Source organism: Balaenoptera physalus, assembly GCF_965194825.1.
Source record: "Balaenoptera physalus genome assembly, chromosome: 3".
NCBI lineage: Eukaryota > Metazoa > Chordata > Mammalia > Artiodactyla > Balaenopteridae > Balaenoptera > Balaenoptera physalus.
In genome coordinates this window covers 12,751,584-12,771,609 of record NC_138890.1, presented here as the reverse complement: position 1 = coordinate 12,771,609, position 20,026 = coordinate 12,751,584, and the positions used below count along the sequence as shown (strand labels likewise).

At 56.3% G+C, this 20,026-nt stretch overlaps 1 protein-coding gene and 1 long non-coding RNA gene across 3 annotated transcripts; one reads left to right on the top strand and one right to left on the bottom strand.

Moving 5' to 3' along the window:
- Nucleotides 1-4,641: 4,641 nt before the first annotated feature.
- Nucleotides 4,642-13,577, top strand: LOC309656695. Its single transcript, XR_014261479.1, has 2 exons — nt 4,642-9,966; nt 11,040-13,577. It is a non-coding gene; the product is annotated as an uncharacterized lncRNA (long non-coding RNA).
- ARRDC2 (arrestin domain containing 2) lies at nt 12,467-19,796 on the bottom strand. 2 transcript variants are annotated; one of them, XM_082453413.1, is made up of 9 exons: nt 19,281-19,796; nt 16,162-16,452; nt 16,004-16,070; nt 15,629-15,776; nt 14,998-15,100; nt 14,653-14,909; nt 14,346-14,508; nt 13,922-14,079; nt 12,467-13,652 (listed from the first exon to the last, which is right to left on the bottom strand). In XM_082453413.1, the coding sequence occupies exons 1-9, from the start codon at nt 19,537-19,539 to the stop codon at nt 13,599-13,601; spliced, it is 1,500 nt and encodes a 499-aa protein (XP_082309539.1). In that variant the 5' UTR covers nt 19,540-19,796; the 3' UTR covers nt 12,467-13,598. The 2 variants fall into 2 exon arrangements, with proteins under 2 accessions (XP_082309539.1, XP_082309538.1); XM_082453412.1 differs by lacking the exon at nt 16,162-16,452 and having other exon boundaries at nt 19,281-19,790.
- Nucleotides 19,797-20,026: the final 230 nt, after the last annotated feature.

Sequence of the window (20,026 nt, the reverse complement as noted above, 5' to 3'; positions counted from 1 at the left end):
GTTATATATATGTATTTTTTTCAGATTATTTTCCATTATAGGTTATTGCAAGATATTGAGTATAGTTCCTTGTGCTATACAGTAAATCCTTGTTTCTTACCTATTTTATGTAGAGTAGTTTGTATCATAAAATCCCATACTCCTAATTTATCCCTCCCACCTTCCCTTTCCGATTTGGTAACCATAAGTTTGTTTTCTATGTCTGTGAGTCTGATTTCATTTTTTTTAAAATTAATTAATTAATTTGGCTGCACCGGGTCTTAGTTGTGGCACGTGGGATCTTCACTGAGGCGTGCGGGATCTTTAGTTGTGGCATGTGGGCTCTTAGTTGTGGTATGCGGGGTCTAGTTTCCTGACCAGGGATCAAACCCAGGCCCCCTGCATTGGGAGCATGGAGTCTTAACTGCTGGACCACCAGGGAAGTCCCTGATTTGTATATAGATTCATTTGTGTTATTTTTTAGATTCCACATGTAAATGATATTATATAATATTTGTCTTTCTCTGACTTTCTTCAGTAAGCATAATATTCTCTAGGTCCATCCATGTTGCTGCAATGGCAAGATTTCATTCTTTTTTATGGCTGAGTAATAGTCCACTGTGTATATATATCTTAAACCAATCGTCTGTTGATGGTCACTTAGGATGTTTCCATGTCTTGGTTATTGTAAACAGTGCTGCTGTGAACATTAGGGCACATGTGTCTTTTCAAATTAGTTTTCATCTTTTCTGGATATATACCCAGGAGTGGTATTGCTGGATCACATGGTAGCTCTATGTTTTGTTTTGTTTTGTTTTGTCTATTTTTTTTAAAATTTTTATGTATTTATTTATTTATTTATGGCTGTGTTGGGTCTTCGTTTCTGTGCGAGGGCTTTCGCTAGTTGCGGCAAGTGGGGGCCACTCTTCATCGCGGTGTGCGGGCCTCTCACTATCGCGGCCTCTCTTGTTGTGGAGCACAGGCTCCAGACGCGCAGGCTCAGTAACTGTGGCTCACGGGCCTAGTTGCTCCGTGGCATACGGGATCTTCCCAGACCAGGGTTCGAACCCGTGTCCCCTGCATTGGCAGGCAGATTCTCAACCACTGCACCACCAGGGAAGCCTGTTTTGTTTTAAGGAACCTCCATACTGTTTTCCACAGTGGCTGCACCAACTTACATTCCTGGTGGGGTTTTTGTGGCTGTTAAATGAGGTCTGTCTCAGCAAGGCCTGGCTGGGCACTCATAGGTGTTAACTGCTACTATTACTATTAGAGTGGTTGCTATTGTTGCCACCCCAGCCCTGGTTCTTGACCTTGAGACTTCCCAGCTGGGCATTCTGAAGCTCTTCTCTCTGCCTCCTGACCCCACCCAGCAGCCTGTGGCCCTGTCCCATTCCTCCCGAGCCTGTCTCCTGAGGTGGCCAGGGCATCATGGAAGAGGACTGTATACGTGGGGTATCTGGGAGGCAGGCAACTCTGGAAATTCCAGGGCAGAGACGTTGCTGGGTACTGTTTGTCTCACCCCCGCCAGGGCTGAGGATGTGCTGGGGCTTTCATCCTTCTCTGTGTGGGCGATTCAGGACACAATGTCCTATCCTGTCCTGTCCTGTCCTGCCCTGCATCATAAACTTAGCTTTACCAACTATCCAATTTACAATTGGAGACTGTAAATTGTCAAGAGGAGCTGGGCCTGGCATGAAAACAGCTCTTGAAATCATCATGTTCCCTCCCACCCTGGGACCTTTGCACATGCTGTACCCTCTGCCTGGAACTTTCTGTCCTCTGTTTACACTTACAGATCTCCCCCTCCAGGTCTCCATCACATCCTCCAGAAAGCCCTCCTGGACTCCATGCTGGGGGTCCAAGCACAGGGGGGAGGGGGGGGTCTTCCTTTGGCAGGTCCTGTCCAAGTTATAATTTTGCATTTATGGTGATGACTGGGTTAATATCCATCTCCTTCGTTGATGGGGAGTCCTGGGCAGGCAAGAGCTGGGGTGCCTGGCATACAGTAAGTATTCAATAAAGAGTGATGGGATCAATCACTAAATTCGTAACTACTTATTGAATCTCATCTGCCATTCACTCAGTAACTCTTTACCGAGCCCTGCAGGGCACTGGGCCAGACTCTGGGTTCTGGGGACACACTGTGAATGAAGAAACTCAGACCCCCTGCCCTCCTGTGGAACCCCTGTGGTCCTGAGCCTCTTGCTAATGGTTCTAGTGAAAACTCTTGAATAAGGGCACTATTCTTGTTACCCAGGCTCTGGTCCTCAGAGACAGATGATGTATTTATGAGCCAATTGTCAGAACTTACCCATCCCCATGAGCTCCTGGGAGAGACAAGGATGGTGAACCGTCAGTGGTACCACTTTCTCTGTGCCTGGGATCCCCCTCAGGATCTTCGCAACCTCCTGTGGTTGAGGCTTCATCAAAGTGGGGTCAGGGAATTCCCTGGTTGTCCAGTGGTTAGGACTCGGCGCTTTCACTGCCATGGCCCTGTGTTCAATCACTGGTCGGGGAACAAAGATCCCACAAGCCATGTGGCACAGCCAAAAAAAAAAAAAAAAAGGGTGTGTGTGTGTCAGATTTAGCAAATAAACATCTAGGCACCCAGTTAACTTCAAATTTCAGATAAGCAACCAATACATTTTTTTAGCATAAGTATATCCCCAAATGATGCATGGTCTAAATTTATACAGAAAAAAATTTTTTTTATTGTTTATCTGAAAGTCAAAGTTAACTGGATATCCTGTATTTTGTCGGGCAATGCTGATCCATCATTGTGCCCATTTTACAGATAAGGAAGCGGAGGCCCAGAGAGGTTAATCGATGTCCCTGAAGTGGCACAGCCAGGGATGGGCAGATGGAGAATCCAAGTGGTACCATGGGACCCACTGCCTTCAGTGCTCAATTCCTGCCTCCAAAGATCCCAGCCTGAGGCGTGGTGGGGCTTGAATGAGCAAAAGCCCCACCTCGCCTGGGTCAGAGGCACTTTCCTCACTCTCACTCCTGGTGCTGGAGGCAGCTGAAGGAGAGGAGTCCCCAGAACCAGGGCCCTCTGCAAGCAGGAGGAGCCCATCCCACCATCTGGATTCTGGCATCCGGAAGTAGGGTGGCTGGTCTCCTGTAAACAGCCAGTCTCATGTCACTGTAAACAGCTGGTGTCTAGAGTTGTCACAGTGCCCGAGTCTCAGTGTGACTGCCCTGTGACTCGATACCCTGCGGCCAGCCCTGTCACTGGATACTTGGTAAACAGTGTTCTGAGAATGGGTAGCAGTGCCCCATCTGGTCAGTACGGTGCTGGGACCAGTGGCTGGGTCCAACTTAAACCCAGATCCTGACACCCCATTAGCCATCCCGGCTGCTTTGTACTGATACTTTGTAAATATCCAGTCCTGATACCTGTTAACTTGTCAATGGTCAGACACTGTTAGTCATCAACCTGCCCTAGTATTTCTTAGCTGGAGATCTGGAAGCACTTTAAACAGAGTTCTGATACTTTGTAAACAATGAATCCTGATACTTTGTTAACCATCTAGCGCCTCACCAAGGTGCTGGCAAACTGCAGCTCTGGCCAGACCTAGAAACAGCTTCCACACTTTTCCATGATTGAAAACATACCAAAAGAAGACCATGTTGTGACCCATGAAAACTACATGAAATTCAAATTTTAGTGTCCACAAATAAAGTTTTATTGGGTTACAGCCATGCTCACTCATTTGAGTATTGTTTGTGGCTGCTTTCAAGTGAGCTGAATTGACTAGTTGCAACAGACACTGTATGGCCTGCAGAGCTGAGAATATTTATAATCTGGCCACTTATAGAAAAAGTTTGTTGACTCCTGATCTAAACTCTCAGGCAGTGGCTGTTCCTTATGCTATGCTTAGTATCCTGTTAGTAGTCAGTGGTCCATGGTGTTCATATACTGTGCAAACAGCGAGTTCAATGGTCCACGATGTTTGTATACCATGCAAAGCACCTCTTTACTTTGTACGAGTCACATTAAGCGTGATGTGATGACACTCTGGGTGCAGTGACTATTTGGTCTCTGACAGCAAGCAGTTAATGTGTCCCGAGACTGTGTCAACAGTCAATACTGGGAAATGCAACCAAGATGAGACCAAAAGGGTGACTGAGAATTAGGCAAAGGAAAAAAGAAGGATCTTGGCACACTCGGGCAGGACCTTGAACCCTGCACCAAGGAGCTGGACTTCCTCTGGAAGGTGATGGTAAGGTACGGCCAGACTATGAGTAGAGGAGGGGCACACTCAGCCTGGACGTAGGGGCAGAACCTCTCCTGACCTGGATTTCCCACTTGTACTATGGGCTGAGGAGGTCAAAATAAGGGCCTTGGGCTTCCCTGGTGGCGCAGTGGTTGAGAGTCTGCCTGCCGATACAGGGGACACGGGTTAGAGCCCTGGTCCGGGAAGATCCCACATGCCGTGGAGCAACTAAGCCTGTGCGCCACAACTACTGAGCCTGCGCGTCTGGAGCTGTGCTCCACAACGAGAGGCCGTGACGGTGAGAGGCCCACGCACCACGATGAAGAGTGGCCCCCGCTTGCCACAACTGGAGAAAGCCCTCACACAGAAACGAAGAACCAACACAGCCATAAATAAATAAATAAATAAATAAGTGATGCAGTTTAAAAAAAAAAAAATAAGGGCCTTTCTAGGCCTGGAGTCTGGAAGGAAAGGGGGCTCCGGATCATGATGGGGAGGGTTTTATGAGAGGCCAGTGTGTGAATAACTGAGCAGGACCTTCTGCTTCACTCCCCCCCACCGCCGCAAACACCAGGCAGGCTCTGCGGGGGGGCGGCAACAAGGATCTGGAGGCCAGGGTGAGGCTGGGGGCTCTCCTTTAGGAGGACATGCTCTAGGTTCCTGCACTCTCCTTTGTTACTGCGTGTTCACTGGACACTCACTGCATGCTGTAGCCCTGCCCTCTCAGAGCTCCCATTACAGAGGGGAGGCGGAAGATGACCATGAACTCACCAATACGTCATAATCATGAATTGTCAGAAGCACAAGGGAAGGGCTGAGAGAGGGAATGAGGCAGCGCAGCTTCGGTCAAGGAGGCCGAGGGGCCTGCGAGAAAGGGATGTTTGAACTTAGACCTGGAGGAGAAGGTGAGCATCTTGGGAGGAGTGAGGGAAGGGCTCTCTGGATAGAAGTAACAGCAAGTGCAAAGGTCCTGAGGTGGGACTGAATCTGTTGTGATGGAGGCTGTGGGGGCCGGCCCACATGGGACGTCACAGGCTTTTGGGAGGGTGTATAAGGGATGGGATCTGAGCCTTGTTTCATAGCTCCCATGGCTGCCCTGGGGCTGGGGCACGGAGACACAAGCAAAAAACCCCCACTGCACTAACGTCTCGGGTCCATTTCACAGATAAATCAGCCTGGCGCGGAGCTGATGTGAGCCAAGGCCAGGGGGGTTGAAGGCCTGGGCAAGGGAGTTTCCAGAACACATGGGCCTCTGGGTGGAATGGAAAAGTCTTGCCTGCCCTTCTAAACCACAGAGTTTGGCAGGTCCTGAGAGTGATAAGCCAGCAGGAGTCACCTCCTGGGAATCAGGCATGGGAGGGGGGCCTGAGCCAGCTCCAGGAAGTTGGCATGTGAGAAACATGGTTCTGCATACCTGTCTGGGTGATGCTAGGCTCCTGAGAGGCCTCAGCCCTGACCTGTCTGGAGGGGATAGGCATGGCCAGATGTAAATGCCCTCAGCCTGCGAGGTCAGAACTGGGTTAGAGAAAAGGGGCATTGGAGATGGGGTTTTGAAGGATGAGTAGAAGTTTGAGAGCAAGAAAAAGGCATCCCAGGAACATGACCTGCAGGAGGCCCCAGTTTGGCCCCATTTGGTCCCTGTGGCTGAGTAACCCTAGACTGTCCTGGACCCTCGGTTGTCTCCCACTTAATATGGGAAAGGACAAAGCCTCTGAGATCAGGCTAGCCCAGGTTTGAATCCAGGCTTTTCCACTTTCCGGGTGACTCTGGGTGAGTGAGGCCACACCAAGATTGGCCCCAGGTTACAGGAAAATAAACTGAGGCTTACAGAGTGAGGCCACTCATCCATCCTAAGATGAAGAGAGAAGTGGCCAAAGCTGGGGCCTGTGGTCAGGACTTAGGGAAGGAGAGGAAGACAGTTGCAACAGAATCAGGAGAGGGGTGTCTTGCCCAAGGCCAGTGTCCTGAGGCCTGAGAGATGGAGAGGAGGGGAAGGAAGAGCAGGCTGGCAGTTGGCATAGCAGGTGCAAAGGCCCTGAGGCAGGAACATATTTGGCAGTCTCCAGGAACAGCAAGGAGGCAGGTGAGCCAGGAGCTGACGTGTGAGGGGCAGATGAAAGGAAAGGAGGGCGGAGCAGTCACAGGGACTATGCAGGGCCTTGGGGACCAGGAGGAGCCACAGTGGGTTTGGAGCAGGGAAGAGATGGAATCTACAGTGACCACTGGCAGCTGAATCAGGGCTTACCTGGGGATTCAGAGTCCTGGGGGTGTCGCATAGGCTCCTATCTGTCAGCCCGTACTGGCACAAGCCTGCACAAGCCAGTATATTCCAGTTAGTGCTTACCAGGGCACACCAGTACCCACTGCTGACAGACACCCAAGCCTAACACCTGGACCCAGACTTGCAAATGCACCAACCAGCCCGCATCTGCTTCCTGAATTGACTGAGATGTGTACCACCTTCAAGTACATAACGCTTGTGTGCATGCGCCTCTGGGCAACTCCGCAGACAAGGCAGACACACAAACACATGCACACACTGGTGGCTCCACCTATTTCCAGGCCGCCTGCAAACACACATGTGTGTGAGTACACCCCCCAGACTGAGTCACTAGGAGGCTCAGGAAGCACTGCTGGGGGCTCCCTTGAGAGCTGGCTTCCTGTTTTCAAAGAGTCTGGGAACTGTTGATGGAATGTTCTGGACAGGCCCAGCCCTTCCCCTACTGCCGCAGCACCCCTCCCCCCCATCTAGCCCCACAGATCCTGCACCCCCTCTGTACCCCAGTACTGACCCTGTCCTACAGTGAGGTCAGACTCCAGATCAGGAAACTGAGGTTCAGAGAGGTACAGCCACTAGCCCAAGTTCACACAGGAAGGAAGAGGTGGTGCCTGGAGTCCAGACCCTGAGCTCTAGCCTGCCTCCCTCTGGAGCACCATTCCTGGGGTCCAGGATTCACAGACAGGGAATTGCCCCTTTCTGCCTGGACTGTGGCCCAGCTCCTCCTGGCTCCTGGGGCCACGCGCATGCAACCCCAGGCTCTCCTGCCCTGTGAATCCAATCCCCCCATTCACCACCCACTCTACCCATCCCATCCTCTGTGTCTCCAAAAGGAGGGCCACCTACGTCACAAACATTAATGAAGCTTCAGCAGCTGACGAAGCAGAACTGGTCTCACCCTCTGGGGGTTGGTGAAGGTGGGGGAGGACCCAGCCCAGGAGCAAATAAACAAACACATCTGCAGCTGTCCCCTCTATGCTCCAGCCCCACAGAGCCACTGGGATGACTGAGGACATGCTTGGCTCTCTTTTGTCTGCTGGGTTGCACAGGCTGTTCCCTCTGCCTGGAATGCTCTTCTCTAGTTCCCCCAGTGAACTCCTCTTCATCCATCAAAGCCCCAACTCCAGTGTCCTCTCCTCCTGGAAGCCCTCCCAGGACCCTTCAGCCCTCATCCTTCCCTCTGGCCCCACCCTGACTTCACAGGGTGGCGGGTATTTGTGGACTCCACCATAACGCCTCTGGACTCTGTTCTGCTGTCCTTGTCATGGTGGCAAAGATGGTCGCTAACATCACCTCCAGGGAGTCCCCAAATTCCCACAGTGATTGGCCCAGCCAGAGTCACATGCCCATCCCTGAACCAGTCCCTGGGTCTGTGGTAAGAAAAAGGTCTAATTGGCCAGACCTGGTCCCATGTCCACATCTGGAAGCAGGAAGTGGACCTGGCTCCTTTTCTCTTCTTTTATGTATTTATTTATTTTTGGCTATGTTGGGTCTTCGTTGCTGCACGAGGGCTGTCTCTAGTTGCAGCGAGCCGGGGCCGCTCTTCACTGCGGTGTGCGGGCTTCTCACTGCGGTGGCTTCTCTTGTGGAGCACGGGCTCTGGGCGCGTGAGCTTCAGTAGTTGTGGCTCATGGGCTTAGTTGCTCCACAGCATGTGGGATCCTCCCTGACCAGGGATCGAACCCGTGTCCCCTGCATTGGCAGGTGGATTCCTAACCACTGGCCACCGGGGAAGTCCGACCTGGTTCCTTTTGCCCACCAAAAGGTGTTCAGGGAGAGTAGGTGCGCTCAAGACCCTTTTACCAAGGACTTAGGGATCCCCTGCCTGCTCCATCCTGGCTGGGGGGCCTTGGGCCAAATCACCTGTTCTCTTTGCCTCAGTTTCCCCACCTGTGAATTGGGCTCAGCATGGCTGAGGTGTTGGAGCACAGAGGGGTCATCCAGGCACTCCCCCCCCGCCACCATTCAGAGGTCCTGTTTACCACGCACCTCCTTCCCCCATCTTCTCTTGTTGCTCTCTGTGATTCCCCCCGAGACGGGGCAGCACAACGTGGGCAGGCACTGATGGCCACCAGCTGAGTCACCACTTCCTCCTGGGCCCCTTGCCCAGCCTGATGCTTTCTGGGGGCTTTCCTGGCCTTCCCCGAACATCAAAAACAAGGTGGGGGATGACTCCCGGGCTGGGGGCGCGAGGGCAGAGGCGCGTGTGGACAAGACTGAGTACACCTTGGCATGGGTTCAAATCCCACGTCCTGTCCCCACCTGTAAAGAGGCCATAACCTCCTCAGAGTTGGGGGACTGCACACGTGAACACCCCACAGACCCTCAAGCCATGGGCGCCCAGCGCTGGGATGAGCACGGTCATTGCTGTCGTACCTGTTTGGACAGGCGTTAGAGGGCATGTGGGTCTGTGTTAGTGGTTTCTGGGTTGCGTGTGCCCGAGTTCGCGGGCCCGTTTCTGTGTCGCTGCACCTGTGTGTGCATCATGGCTGGCCCTGTGTGTAGAGCCCAGCAGGCTTAAAAGACAGACCCAGCCCCTTGCTGGAAAAAGGTGCATCTGGTGGTGCAGGGAACTCCCTGGGCAAAGGTGGGAGGGCTGGGAGATTCCTGGTGGGGGGGTGAGGGCATGGGAAACAGCAGGGGGGGCGGCAGGGTCAGGAGGAGGCAGAGGCTGGGGTAGATCAGGCAGGCTGAGGGGTTGGGGAGCCGTGTGTGTGAGCCTGGGAGGCTCGGGCAGACTTCAATTCTAAAATAGTCACCAAGCACCTACTGCGTGTGCCCGATGCTGCGGATATAGTGGGGCCCTGGGGTAACAGACATGTAAATCAAACGTATAAATATGGGACTTCCTGCTGGTTCAGTGGTTAAGACTCCACAAGCTTCCACTGCAGGGGGTATGGGTTCGATCCCTGGTCGGGGAACTAAGATCCGACTGAGGAGACTCTCTGGTCTAGGGACAGGGAGGTCTACAAGGGAGACGTCCTGGGGAGAGGAGCTCCAGGTGGAAGACTCAGCAGGTGCAAAGTCCCTGAGGTGGGGATGAGCTGGCAGAGGGTCCCATTCAGGAAGATCTAAGCCCAGAGCAAGGAGGGGAGGCGTCAGGGGGCAGCGCTGGTGGGGAGCAGGGCCACCAGGACAGGCTGTCCTGTAACTGGAGCTGGGCAGGAACACATCTGCCCGCCCGCTCGCCAGGCCCCAGCACTCCCTGCTCAGGACAGAATGTGCTGGGAGGAGAGGCTGGTGGTGGCTGAGCCTGGTGGCTGGAGCAGGGCGGCTGGAGGATTCCTGAACAGCAGCCCGGCTGGGCTTGCTGCCAGTGAGGGTAGAAAACAAGCAGCAGGCGCCCTGCCTGCCTGTCACCCGATGCCCCAGGCTTGGCCCGGCCAGGGCAGGAGACAGAGACGGTGAAAGAGTCAGAGACTGAGAGAGACGGAGAGATGGTGACCAAGAGAGATGGTGAGCGAGAGAGACAGAGATGCAGAGATGGTAAGTCAGAGACAGGAGGAGATAGAGGATACGAGAGACAGTGACAGAGAAACAGCTAAAGAGACAGTGAGAGAGCAACGTGAGGCGGAGATGGGGGAGGCAAAGATGGTGAGAGAGGCAGAGACAGAAAAGACAGTGGTGAGAGACAGAGAACTGGCATTGACTCTGAACGGGTGACAGGTCTGATTCTAGGGGGTCCTGGGAAAAAGCGTGAGGCAGTGACACTCCCACCCCCATCAGAGTCTTTGTTCACACCAGAGTAGATGGGAAGTCCCCTCCAGTCACTCATACCTGCTGTGTGCTGGGTCCAGGGACACAGCCCTGACCCAGCCCCACCCTCAAGGTCTCAGACAAACAAGTGAATATCTAAATACGAATTTCAGAGACTGACGAAGGCTATGAAAACAGTAGGACAGGGGGATGGGGGAAGGAGTGATGAGGGGTGGTGACTTTAGGTTGGGGTGTCCCTGATAAGATAAGGCTGGTGGATAAAGAGGAGCCAGCTATAGGGAAGAGCCTTTCAGCAGAGGGAACCGCATGTGCGAGGGCCCTGAGGTGGGAACCGGCTTGGGGTGTTTGAGTAGCAGCCAGGGATGGAGGGGGAGCTGGAGGGAGAGGTGGGTGGGTGGTCTTAGGGGACCAAGGAGGGGAGGGATTTTATCTTAGAAGAATATTTGGCCACCCTTCTCTATACTCTGTGGGCCCCTCTCTATGTTCAGGGAGTTCCCCAAATTCTGGGCTGCCTGGGCCAGCTCCATCCTGGTTGTCATTTATCTGAACCAGAAAATCTGCCTCCTTTAGGGATCAGGTTCCAGATAGTTGCAGACGCAGGAGTCCTGGGGTCATGAGGTGGCTTGTCCTCCCAAGCCCCCTGGGGGAACCTTTCATAGAACTGTACCCGCATCCGCTAATGCAATAAACACCTAAGACTCTTCTTAGTTTGGGAACATGGATCTGGAAACTGGGATCTTGTGTCTCCCACGATCCAGCTGAGGGGAAACTCAGCCCCTCCTGAGGCTGCCATCTTGGATCTGGGTGACTGTGTTAAGGGAACATCTCCTCTCTGCTGCCAGGCCCCAAGGAACCCCAAGTCTGAAAAGCTCCAAGCTTGATGGCATATCAGCGGCCCAGGGTGGATGCTGCTGGACTGGGAAGGCTGGGTGAACCCCACGACTAGGAATCACTGGGAATCAGGGCCCAAATTTAGACTGGTGGAGAGGAGGTGTTCCAGAGTCTCAGATGGAGAAACTGAGGCTCAGAAACAAGTGACCGGCCCATCATCACACAGAGAGCAAAGCCTGACCCCAGAGCTCCCAGTGTCCACCCCTTGTCCCTGCCCCTCAGCCCTGCCCATGGCCACTCTGGGCTGCTAGTTAATTTTCACTACCTTGGGCAGGCTGGTGGGCACAGCCAAGGCTATCAGAGGGTGGTATAATTGGGCCCCGCCCAAATGGGGTGTGGCCTAGGGTCTGGGGTGGAGCCCAGGCTGCCAGGGAGTGTCACATGGGTGTCACATGGCCTGTAGGGTATGGATTCCAGAGTTCCAGGGGCGGTTTTGAGTGGCAGTTCCATCAGTCCCTACTGTGAGACCCTGAGCAAGTTACCTCATTCCGTTGGACTCACTTTCCCCACCTGCAACTCCAGAAAAATGACAACCTCCACGCCGCTAGGGCTGCCTTAAAGCCTTGTGAGTATTCAAACAAATCCTCGTATAAGCACGGCCACAGCAGCATGAGCCACAACCACTAGGAGGTGGAAACGACCCAAATGTCCATCAACAGGGTGTGAGTGGATAAATAAAATGTGGTGCATCTACACAATGGAATATTATTTGGCCATAAAAAGGATTGAAGCACTGAGTCATGCTGCAACAAAAGTGGTTGAACCTCCAAATATGCCAAGCGAAAGAAGCCAGACACAAAAAGCCGCGTATCCTATGATCCCATCTACATGAAATATCCAGAACAGGCAAATCCAGAGACAGAAAGCAGATTAGTGGTTGCCTGGCACTAAGGGACGGGGAATAGGGACTGCTAATGGGGACAGGATCTCCTTAGGGGCTGATGAAAATGTTCTAGAACTAGCTAGAGGTGATGGTGCCCCAACACTGAAAAGGAATGCTAAGGAATTGTACACTTTCAAATGGTATATGAATTGAACCACAGTAAAAGCAAAACCAGCCCAGACTGCATAGACAGGCAGGCTCCTCCTGCCTTTGGCACCCCTCTGTCCCCTCATCTCCATTCTGTGAGGACAGGTGAGGCCCCTGCCTGCCCTCCACCGTCCACGCTCCCAACCTCTGCTACTGCACGAGGGGAAAGCATCTGGCGCCAGCCTGAGCTGTCTCCCTATGTGTCCCTGGGCCTCACCTTCACCTTCTGGACAATGGGCTCCTCAACCTTCCTCAGCCTGGAATTCCATCTGAGATCCAGACTCAAGACGGAGGACAAGGCCACCCCAGGTTCCTCAGCACCTGAGGGCAATAAACCACTAAGCCCAGTCTCTTCCTCCGTGCTTTTATTTTTAAAAAATAACTGTACAAAAGAGAACAATTTAAGGCTTAACGGAAATGTAGAGTCCCAGGTGAGGGTCCTGCCTCAGCCCGGGCTGGGACTCTGCACTTGGGGGCTTGTCCAGCTGCCCCATTATGTTTTGTCCCTCCAGGACACATGGGGTGCCCAGAAGAAGCACACTGGCCCTGCTGTGTCACCCCAGGCTGACCTCTGTCCCCGCAGCCTAGTTTAATGTTCTGCTGTCACCGTCTTGAAATTCTGAATTCTTGAACAAGGGGCCCCACATCTTCATTTTGCAAGTGATGGAGCCGGTCTTGTCTGTCCCACTCTGAACCTGGGTTTCTCGGGCCATACAATACCCAGGCAGCTCTCACGTCCTGGAGTGTGTGGAGGGGCCCCCAGGCACCCTAGCCTGGGCCAGGAATCTCTGGCTTTCAAAGGTTTCAAAGGCTGGAGTCGCTGCCCCTGTTGCCCTGTTGCCCCACACAGCTCTGATGACCTGCTTCCCTGAATGCCTCATTCCTGGGCCCTCTCGCCTGCCAGACCTTGCAGTGTGGCCTCGACTGAGGCACTTGCTCTCTGAGCCCCAGTTCTAAGATGAAGGGGGCAGTCTCCAAACATCACTCAGCTCTGACCTTCTTCGACTTTTCCTTCCGCTTGCTTGCCTGCCCTCCGAGCTCTTATTCATGCACCAAAGCCTCAGCTAAAATGCCCTTTCCTCCAGGAAGCCTTCCTGCTCCCCCTTTGGACTCTCCCAGCTCTTGGTCCCTTCCTCTGGTCCTATGGGCCTGGAAGTATTTATGTCTGGCTCTGTCTCTCCCAGACTGGAGGCTTCTGGGGGACCACAGGCTGGCACAGACAGGTTGAACAGTCTCTCGGATCTTATGGTGGGCATTTGATACCTTATGAGAACCAGTCCAGATATGTCAGACTCCAGACTGGGAGTCTCTTCCTCTGCTCTGTGTGATGTTGGAATGGCCCTGCCCCGTTCTGAGACTCGGTTTCCCCAACTTCAGCGCAGTCAGGCTGGTCTGCTCTCGATCCAGCCACTCCTCACTCATGTCCACGCTGGCTGGAAGCACGTGTACAGCCTCATCCCTTGAAGTTTCCACTTGCCACTCAGCAGGTCATGCAGCGGGGCCTCATGGCCTCTGAGGGTGGGTTTGGATCCTCCTGCGGGGGGGAAATGATTCCATCAGGTCTCAGGAGGCCCTGGAGGCTCAGAAACACCCCTCCCCACCCTCCTCATCTCCACTCCCACACTTGGCCAGGGGTGACACCTAGGAACAGACTAAGGTGCAAGGTGGGTTCAGGCCCTTGCACCTGTATGGGGATGTATAGGAGTTCCATCATTACTTAAAACTCATCTGTGGCTCTCCACCCTCATCTTGGCTCTCAGGGCCTGGAGAGCCACAGGGGCTTCTTGAACCCCCTCAGCTCACCTCAGAGTACAGGGGTGGCGGGCGGTAGCGGAACTCCTGGATGTAGGCAAAGAAGGGGCCTTCAACACCCACGTCAGGGTCCTGCAGTAGTCGGAAGGGGCTCTGCTCCATGGCTGCCACCTCCTCGTCGGCCACCACATCTGAGTACTCGGGAGGTGCTGGAATCGAGAGACGGGGTGGGTGAGGCTGGTAAAGGAGGCGGGGAGCCCCAGAATTGGGGACGATGGCTGGGAGCTGGCTTGTGCCAGTTCTGGGGCTGCTGGGCTGTGTGCCCTTGGATTGGGATTCTGGGGGAATTCATACTCCCAACATGACTGTTACTGAGCACTTTCACAGATGGGGGCTTCGAGGCTGGGGGAGGGAGTCAGCCAGGCACCTGCCTCTCTGCCCACCCATGCCCCCCACAGCAGGATGGAGAGCTCACCTTCAGGTCGCTCTGGCAGGACCCCCAGTCCCCAGTCCAGCAGGAAGCTGGCATGGCTGCCCACGCTGGACGAGCGGCTGCCGAAAGGATGCAGAGGGATGGTGCCGATGACCAGCGGCAGCTCCAAGAGCAGCTTGGATGAGCCCGGGATGTCCACGCAGACCTGGAGGAAGGAGCCATGACAGAGGGTGCCCAGGCAGCCTCGGCCACACCCTCCTTCTACAGGAGGCCTTGATGGGGGGCGGGGGGACCCCCAGCCTGGAGGACAGAGCAGACGCAGCCACCCCAGCCCCCGAGGATACTCTACCTTGAGGGTGTAGTCCACATGTAGCACGCGGCAGTGCAGAATAGAAGGACCCACAGGAGGGATCCGCAGCGCCCGGCCCTGCCACAGTGCCCGCCGCCCGGGGCCCACAGGCTCCCCTGAGAGACTAGCCACCACTGCTCGTTTCTGTTTGCGGGCACCTCGCGCCATGAAGGTCTGTGTCTGGACCACGGCCGCCCGTGGCAGCACTGGGCGCGTGGAGCCGTTGTCGATCTCGGCGAAGACGGGGATCACCTCACCTGCAGGGTGGGATGGCAGGGCCTCAGTTTCCCCACCTGCAACCCTGACATGGGCCTTCTTCCCAATCCAGCCCCTCCCACCTGCTACCTGGTGTATAGCCCTTGCGGTCGATCTTGGCTGAGAGGGAGACAAGGCCACGGTTACTGTACCAGGATCGGGCGATCTTCTCCCGAGCTCCCGCTTGAGGGGCCTGGTGGGGTGGAGGGAAAGGACATGAAATGCATCCCACTGTGCCAACCACAGACCCCGTGAAGCTTCTAAACCACCCTCAGCTGAAGGAGGATTTGGGGCAGGGCCTAGTATCCTGGTTTCTTTTTAACATTCTAGAAACTATTTGTAAAATGGATCCAGGAATATGGCCCATCTCATTAAGCTGAAAACAAGCAAACAAGCCAAGCACTTAGTGCGTAATGAGTGCTTAGTAAGCCATTATTATTGCAAGCTCTGACTGTGTCACATTTCACGGAGGAGGCACAGGAGGCTCAGAGAAGGCGAGACACTCATCCAGAAACACACAGCCAACTGGTGCCCCTGGGACTTGCACCTGGCTCCACTGGACTCCACAGGCATTCCCATGCCTACCTCCCCCACTGCCTCCCTCCCTGCCAGGGCTCAGCTGTGACCCCCACTTTGAGAAGGGAGTGAGGAGCCAGTCACCAAATAGCCAGGACCCTGCCTGTGGTGCTCCCATCCCACCTCCCCAAGGGCAGCGGCTCACCAGCAGAGCCGGTGTGTTGATGTCCACAGGCTCGATAACAGTAAACACCTTCCTTGCCCGGCGGGCAGGGACCCAGGGCCGGTGCAGGGTGGCTTTGATGCAGTATCGGACGCTGCCATGTTTGCCTTCAAATGAAGTCACTAGCGCCCTGGGGGTGGAGGAAAGGGGCTTCAGTGGGTGAGATCCACAGACAACCGGGTGGGAGATTCCCAAAGACGTACAGGGATGAGAAACACGAGGCACTCCTGGGGGGGCCCCCCCGGGAGACAGTCTTGCGGCTCGGGGGTCCCCAGATACCGAGCAGTGGAGTCCCAAACCTGGAAGGGGCTGCAGACTTAGGGACTCCCCTGCAATCCTCCACCCCATTTGACTTACGGTGGCAGCTGGAAGCTGAATGGGAACTCATGGCGTCCAGGAGGCAGCGTTGTCATCTCTCCGGTGTCTGCAGGTAGGAGCAAGAAGGGGAGGCTCAGTGGCTGTGAGGGGCTCCCGGAGCGCGCAGCACGCGCCGTGCAGGGGTCCCCAGCTGGTACCTGGCGCGAGTAGTGTGGCACGGTGGCTCACAACCTCTACGCGCTCGCTGTAGCTCTGCGTGTACGCGGTGCTCGAGCCCGCGCTGCGCGACTCGGTCCAGTGTACGTGGGCGCGACCCCGCGCGCGCAGCTTCAGGGCGCCCACGCGCGCCGGGCCCGCCAGCTCCAGCAGCACCCGGCCGGCCACCGCCTGGCCGCCGCTGAACACGGGCTCGGCGCCCGCGTTCGCACCATCCAGTTGCACCACCAACGCCTTCACCTTGTCGAACAGCATCGCGGCTGGGATACGAACTCGCGGCGCGCGGTCCCTGGCTTCGAACCCGCGACGCGGAGGCGCGAGGTGCGGACGCTACAGCCTGAGAACGCGAACCCACCAGGCGCGCGCAGGCGCACTCGCTGATCAGGCCAGAAACTCCTCACTGCCTGCGCCGGCGCCGCATTTATACGGCAGGGAGGGGCGGGGCGAGACGCAGGTCCCGCCCCCGGAGAGGAATACGCCAATGGCGCGCCGAGAGGCGTGGCTCCACCCACGCGTGGAGCAAAATAACAACAGCCCAGGCTCGCGACCCGCTGCCCTTTACCCTAGTGCACCCTGGAGTGAGACTAAAGCACTGCGGGACAGAGCAAGTATCTCTCAGACTCCGGGGGTCAAGAGGAAGAACTGAGGCCTGGAGGACTCGGGCCTGAGGTCATCCAGCAAGAGCATTCTGCCGTCGGTTTAATCATCAACCGGCCAGCCACTTGCAGACGTGACTCGATGCACGTCCAGCCCGAGCTGGAAGGGTGTGTTAACAGCCAGGCCCCAATCGAGGCCCTGAGAGCCTAGGACTAACTACCTCGGGCCTCAGTTTCCCGCGCCCTGTGCAATGGGGGAGGGAGGAAGAAGTGGATGGGGCCTCCCTCCACTCGGGCGCCTACTGCCCCCTCCTCTGATTTGAAACCCGCTCAGCTGGCTGACCCGGGCTAGTGACAACCATTTGGAGCCTGAGTCTCCACGTTTGTAGAGCCAGAAGAAAATCATTCCCGACCTCAGAGGGTTGTGCATGAATCACGGTGTAGCCCCTACTCGACCCCTCCCAGAGCCTCTCTCCCGAGTCATCAGCCCGCTCCTGACACTGCCAGTCGGCTGCGCCTCAGTGCTTTTGCCCCGACGTTCCTTTCCAAACCTTCAGCACCTGCCCTCCCTCCCCCGCCTCCGCAAACTCCTACTTGTCCTCTAGGCCTAACTCTTCCTCTCACGGACAGAGCCGAGTACCGGGGAAGCTCACGGAATCCCCGGATTCAAGGCTGCGGTGTGCCCTTGGGGCGGTAAACCGTCTGTGGACCTCAGTCTCCTCGGAGAAGAACCACATGCACGGTTTCCTAGTTGGGAGCTGACTGATCGCGATTTGCGGAGCGCCTGCGCCCTCTGGTGACAGAGGGATGCACTGCTGCTTGAACCCACCCCCTAGTTTGGCCATCCCCTTTGAGTCTGGCTCAGGCCACACCGGGACCCCCTGAGGCCAAGGCACACCCAGCGGGCGGCAGCCATAAACGGACACAACCAATCAGTGATAGGGGTAAGGGCAGGCCGGAAGAGAGGGGTAGAGGCTGTCCACTCAGTGATCACCCTGGGGGGGGGGGGTTCCCGGAGGAGGGGGCTCTGGGGCTGAAATAAGGGGCCAAATAGAGCCTAGAAAGAGGACAGGAGGCTATAAGCCCAGGAGGAGGTGGGGAATGGAGTGACCCTGGGGAGGTGGGAAGGCTCTTTTGGGTTTTTTGTTTGGTTTGGTTTTTTTTTTTTTTTTTTTTGGCCACACCGCACTCGGCTCGAGGTATCTTAGTTCCCCAACCAGGGATGGAACCCACGCCCCCTGCAGTGGAAGCCCAGAGTCTTAACCACTGGACGGCCAGGGTAGTCCCAGGAAGGCTCATTCTGAGCCAGTGCCCTCAGTCCGTTTCACAGATGGGTCCCCAGAGGCCCAGAGAGGGGCAGGGCCTCACTAGAGGTCACAAAGCAACTCCACAAGCTTCACCCCTCCAGTATCTTTTTTTTTTTTTTTTTTTTTTTACCCCTCCACCAGTATCTTAAGGAAGCTACCAGTGAGTGGGACCAGGAGGACTGTAGGGTGAGACCAGCCCCAATTTCCCTCAAGTCACAGGGAAAGGGAAGTGACTACAGGGCCCCTTCCTGCCTCACCCCTTGCCGGCTATGCCTCGGTTTCCACAGCTGCTCAGGCCCCCACACCTGGGGGCCGTTGGGACAAGTTTGCAAACCTGTAGGCAAAGCATCTAGTGTGTGCACTGCTGGAAAAAAGGGGGCTGCGGGGGGGAGCCAGGTTCGAGCTGCTTCCTGCTTCTGCCCATCTTGCAGATGGGTATGGTGAGGTCTGCCTTCCCCAAGAGGAGGTGGCCAGGGCAGCCCAGAGAGACCAACACCCTCCTCAGCCACATAGCACAGTGCTGGGGCACAGACTTACTCTTTCTGTTGGCCCTGTTCTGCTCCCGACTGGCTGTATGGCCTGAGGGTGGGGGACTGAGGTTCAGAGCAAGGTAGGGACATGCCCAACACCTAAGACTCCCAGCCTGATCTGACCCCACCCCAAGTCTTCTCCCTGCCTGGGATGCAGTCGCACCCGCTCACCTGCAAACACCACCAGAACCCCCAACCCAGCGAACAACCCTTCCTGTAAAAACTGGTAAGGGGCACTGGCAGGGCGTGAGACAGGGGCCTTCTCTGGCAATCAGAGACACCAGGCCTGGGGCTAACGTGGCATCCTAGAGTCCAGAGAGGAGGAACTCCCAGTTCCACCAAGGGATCCCCCAGACTCCATATGGGGGGGCTCCCCACAGCATAGCCTCTAGGTCGAGGGCGTCCCGGCTCTGGAGGGGGGGGGGCGCGCCCAGACCCTAGGAGGAGCTCCTGGAAAAGAGGGTTTTGGAGGGGGGTAGGTGGGTGGGTGTCCCACCCTGTAGGAGGGTCCACACCCTGAGGAGGAGGTCTCCACCTCTTGAGAAGGGTCACCCGACCACACAGCCTCTAAGTCGAAAGGCTGGCTTTGGAGAGGGGCGCCCAGACCTGGGTAGAGGGTCCCGGGGGATCCTGGCTCGGGGTGGGGGGGGGGGGATGAGCGGCTCACCTCGGAGCAGCAGCTGCCGCCGCCGCAGGTATGTCTCGGCGGCCGCGTAGTCGCTGGACACCGCATTTACACCCACGCTTCGGCCCTCGAGCCAGTGGGTGACCGCCCCGCCGCGCGCCGCCACCTCGAGAGCTGTCACCCGCAGCGGCGACGCCGTCTCCAGCAGCACCCGGCCGCACAGGCGCTCCCCACCGCGGTACGCGCCGCCCGGGTCCCGGGCCAGCTCCAGCGCGAAGCTGCGCACGCCCCCCGGGCGCATGGCTCGGGCCGGGGCGCACGGCGGGGCTGCCACACCTGGCGCGGGCCCGCCGGGCACCCGGCGACCAGGCGCACAGCTGGGGCGCGTCTGCAGACCTCCCTGGTCTCAGCGTTGGTCTTCGCCGCGCCGGGCGCCCCCCGAGCGTTCTCTTGCTTCTGAGAACTTTGTGCGGGCGCCGCCGGGTCCCGGCCGGCGCGTAGCTGGCGGACTTCCTGGTCCTCCGCGTCAGCCCCGTGACGCGCTCGGGCCTCCGGGGACGTGCCGCCCGCGTGTCCGCGCGGCTGACTTTGCTACCCCCAGGGCGGGGCGGGCCCTGTTTTTTTGAGTCAGAGACGGGCTGGGGCGGTTGTGGCTGGCGCGGAGCGGAGGCAGCCACCGGGCTCTGTCGTATGGACTCATTCGTCCCGTACACGGCACCTTTGGACCAGGCGCCGCCCCAGCCTCCATCTGGTTGTTCCGCAAACACACCAAGTCTTGCTTCTTGGCC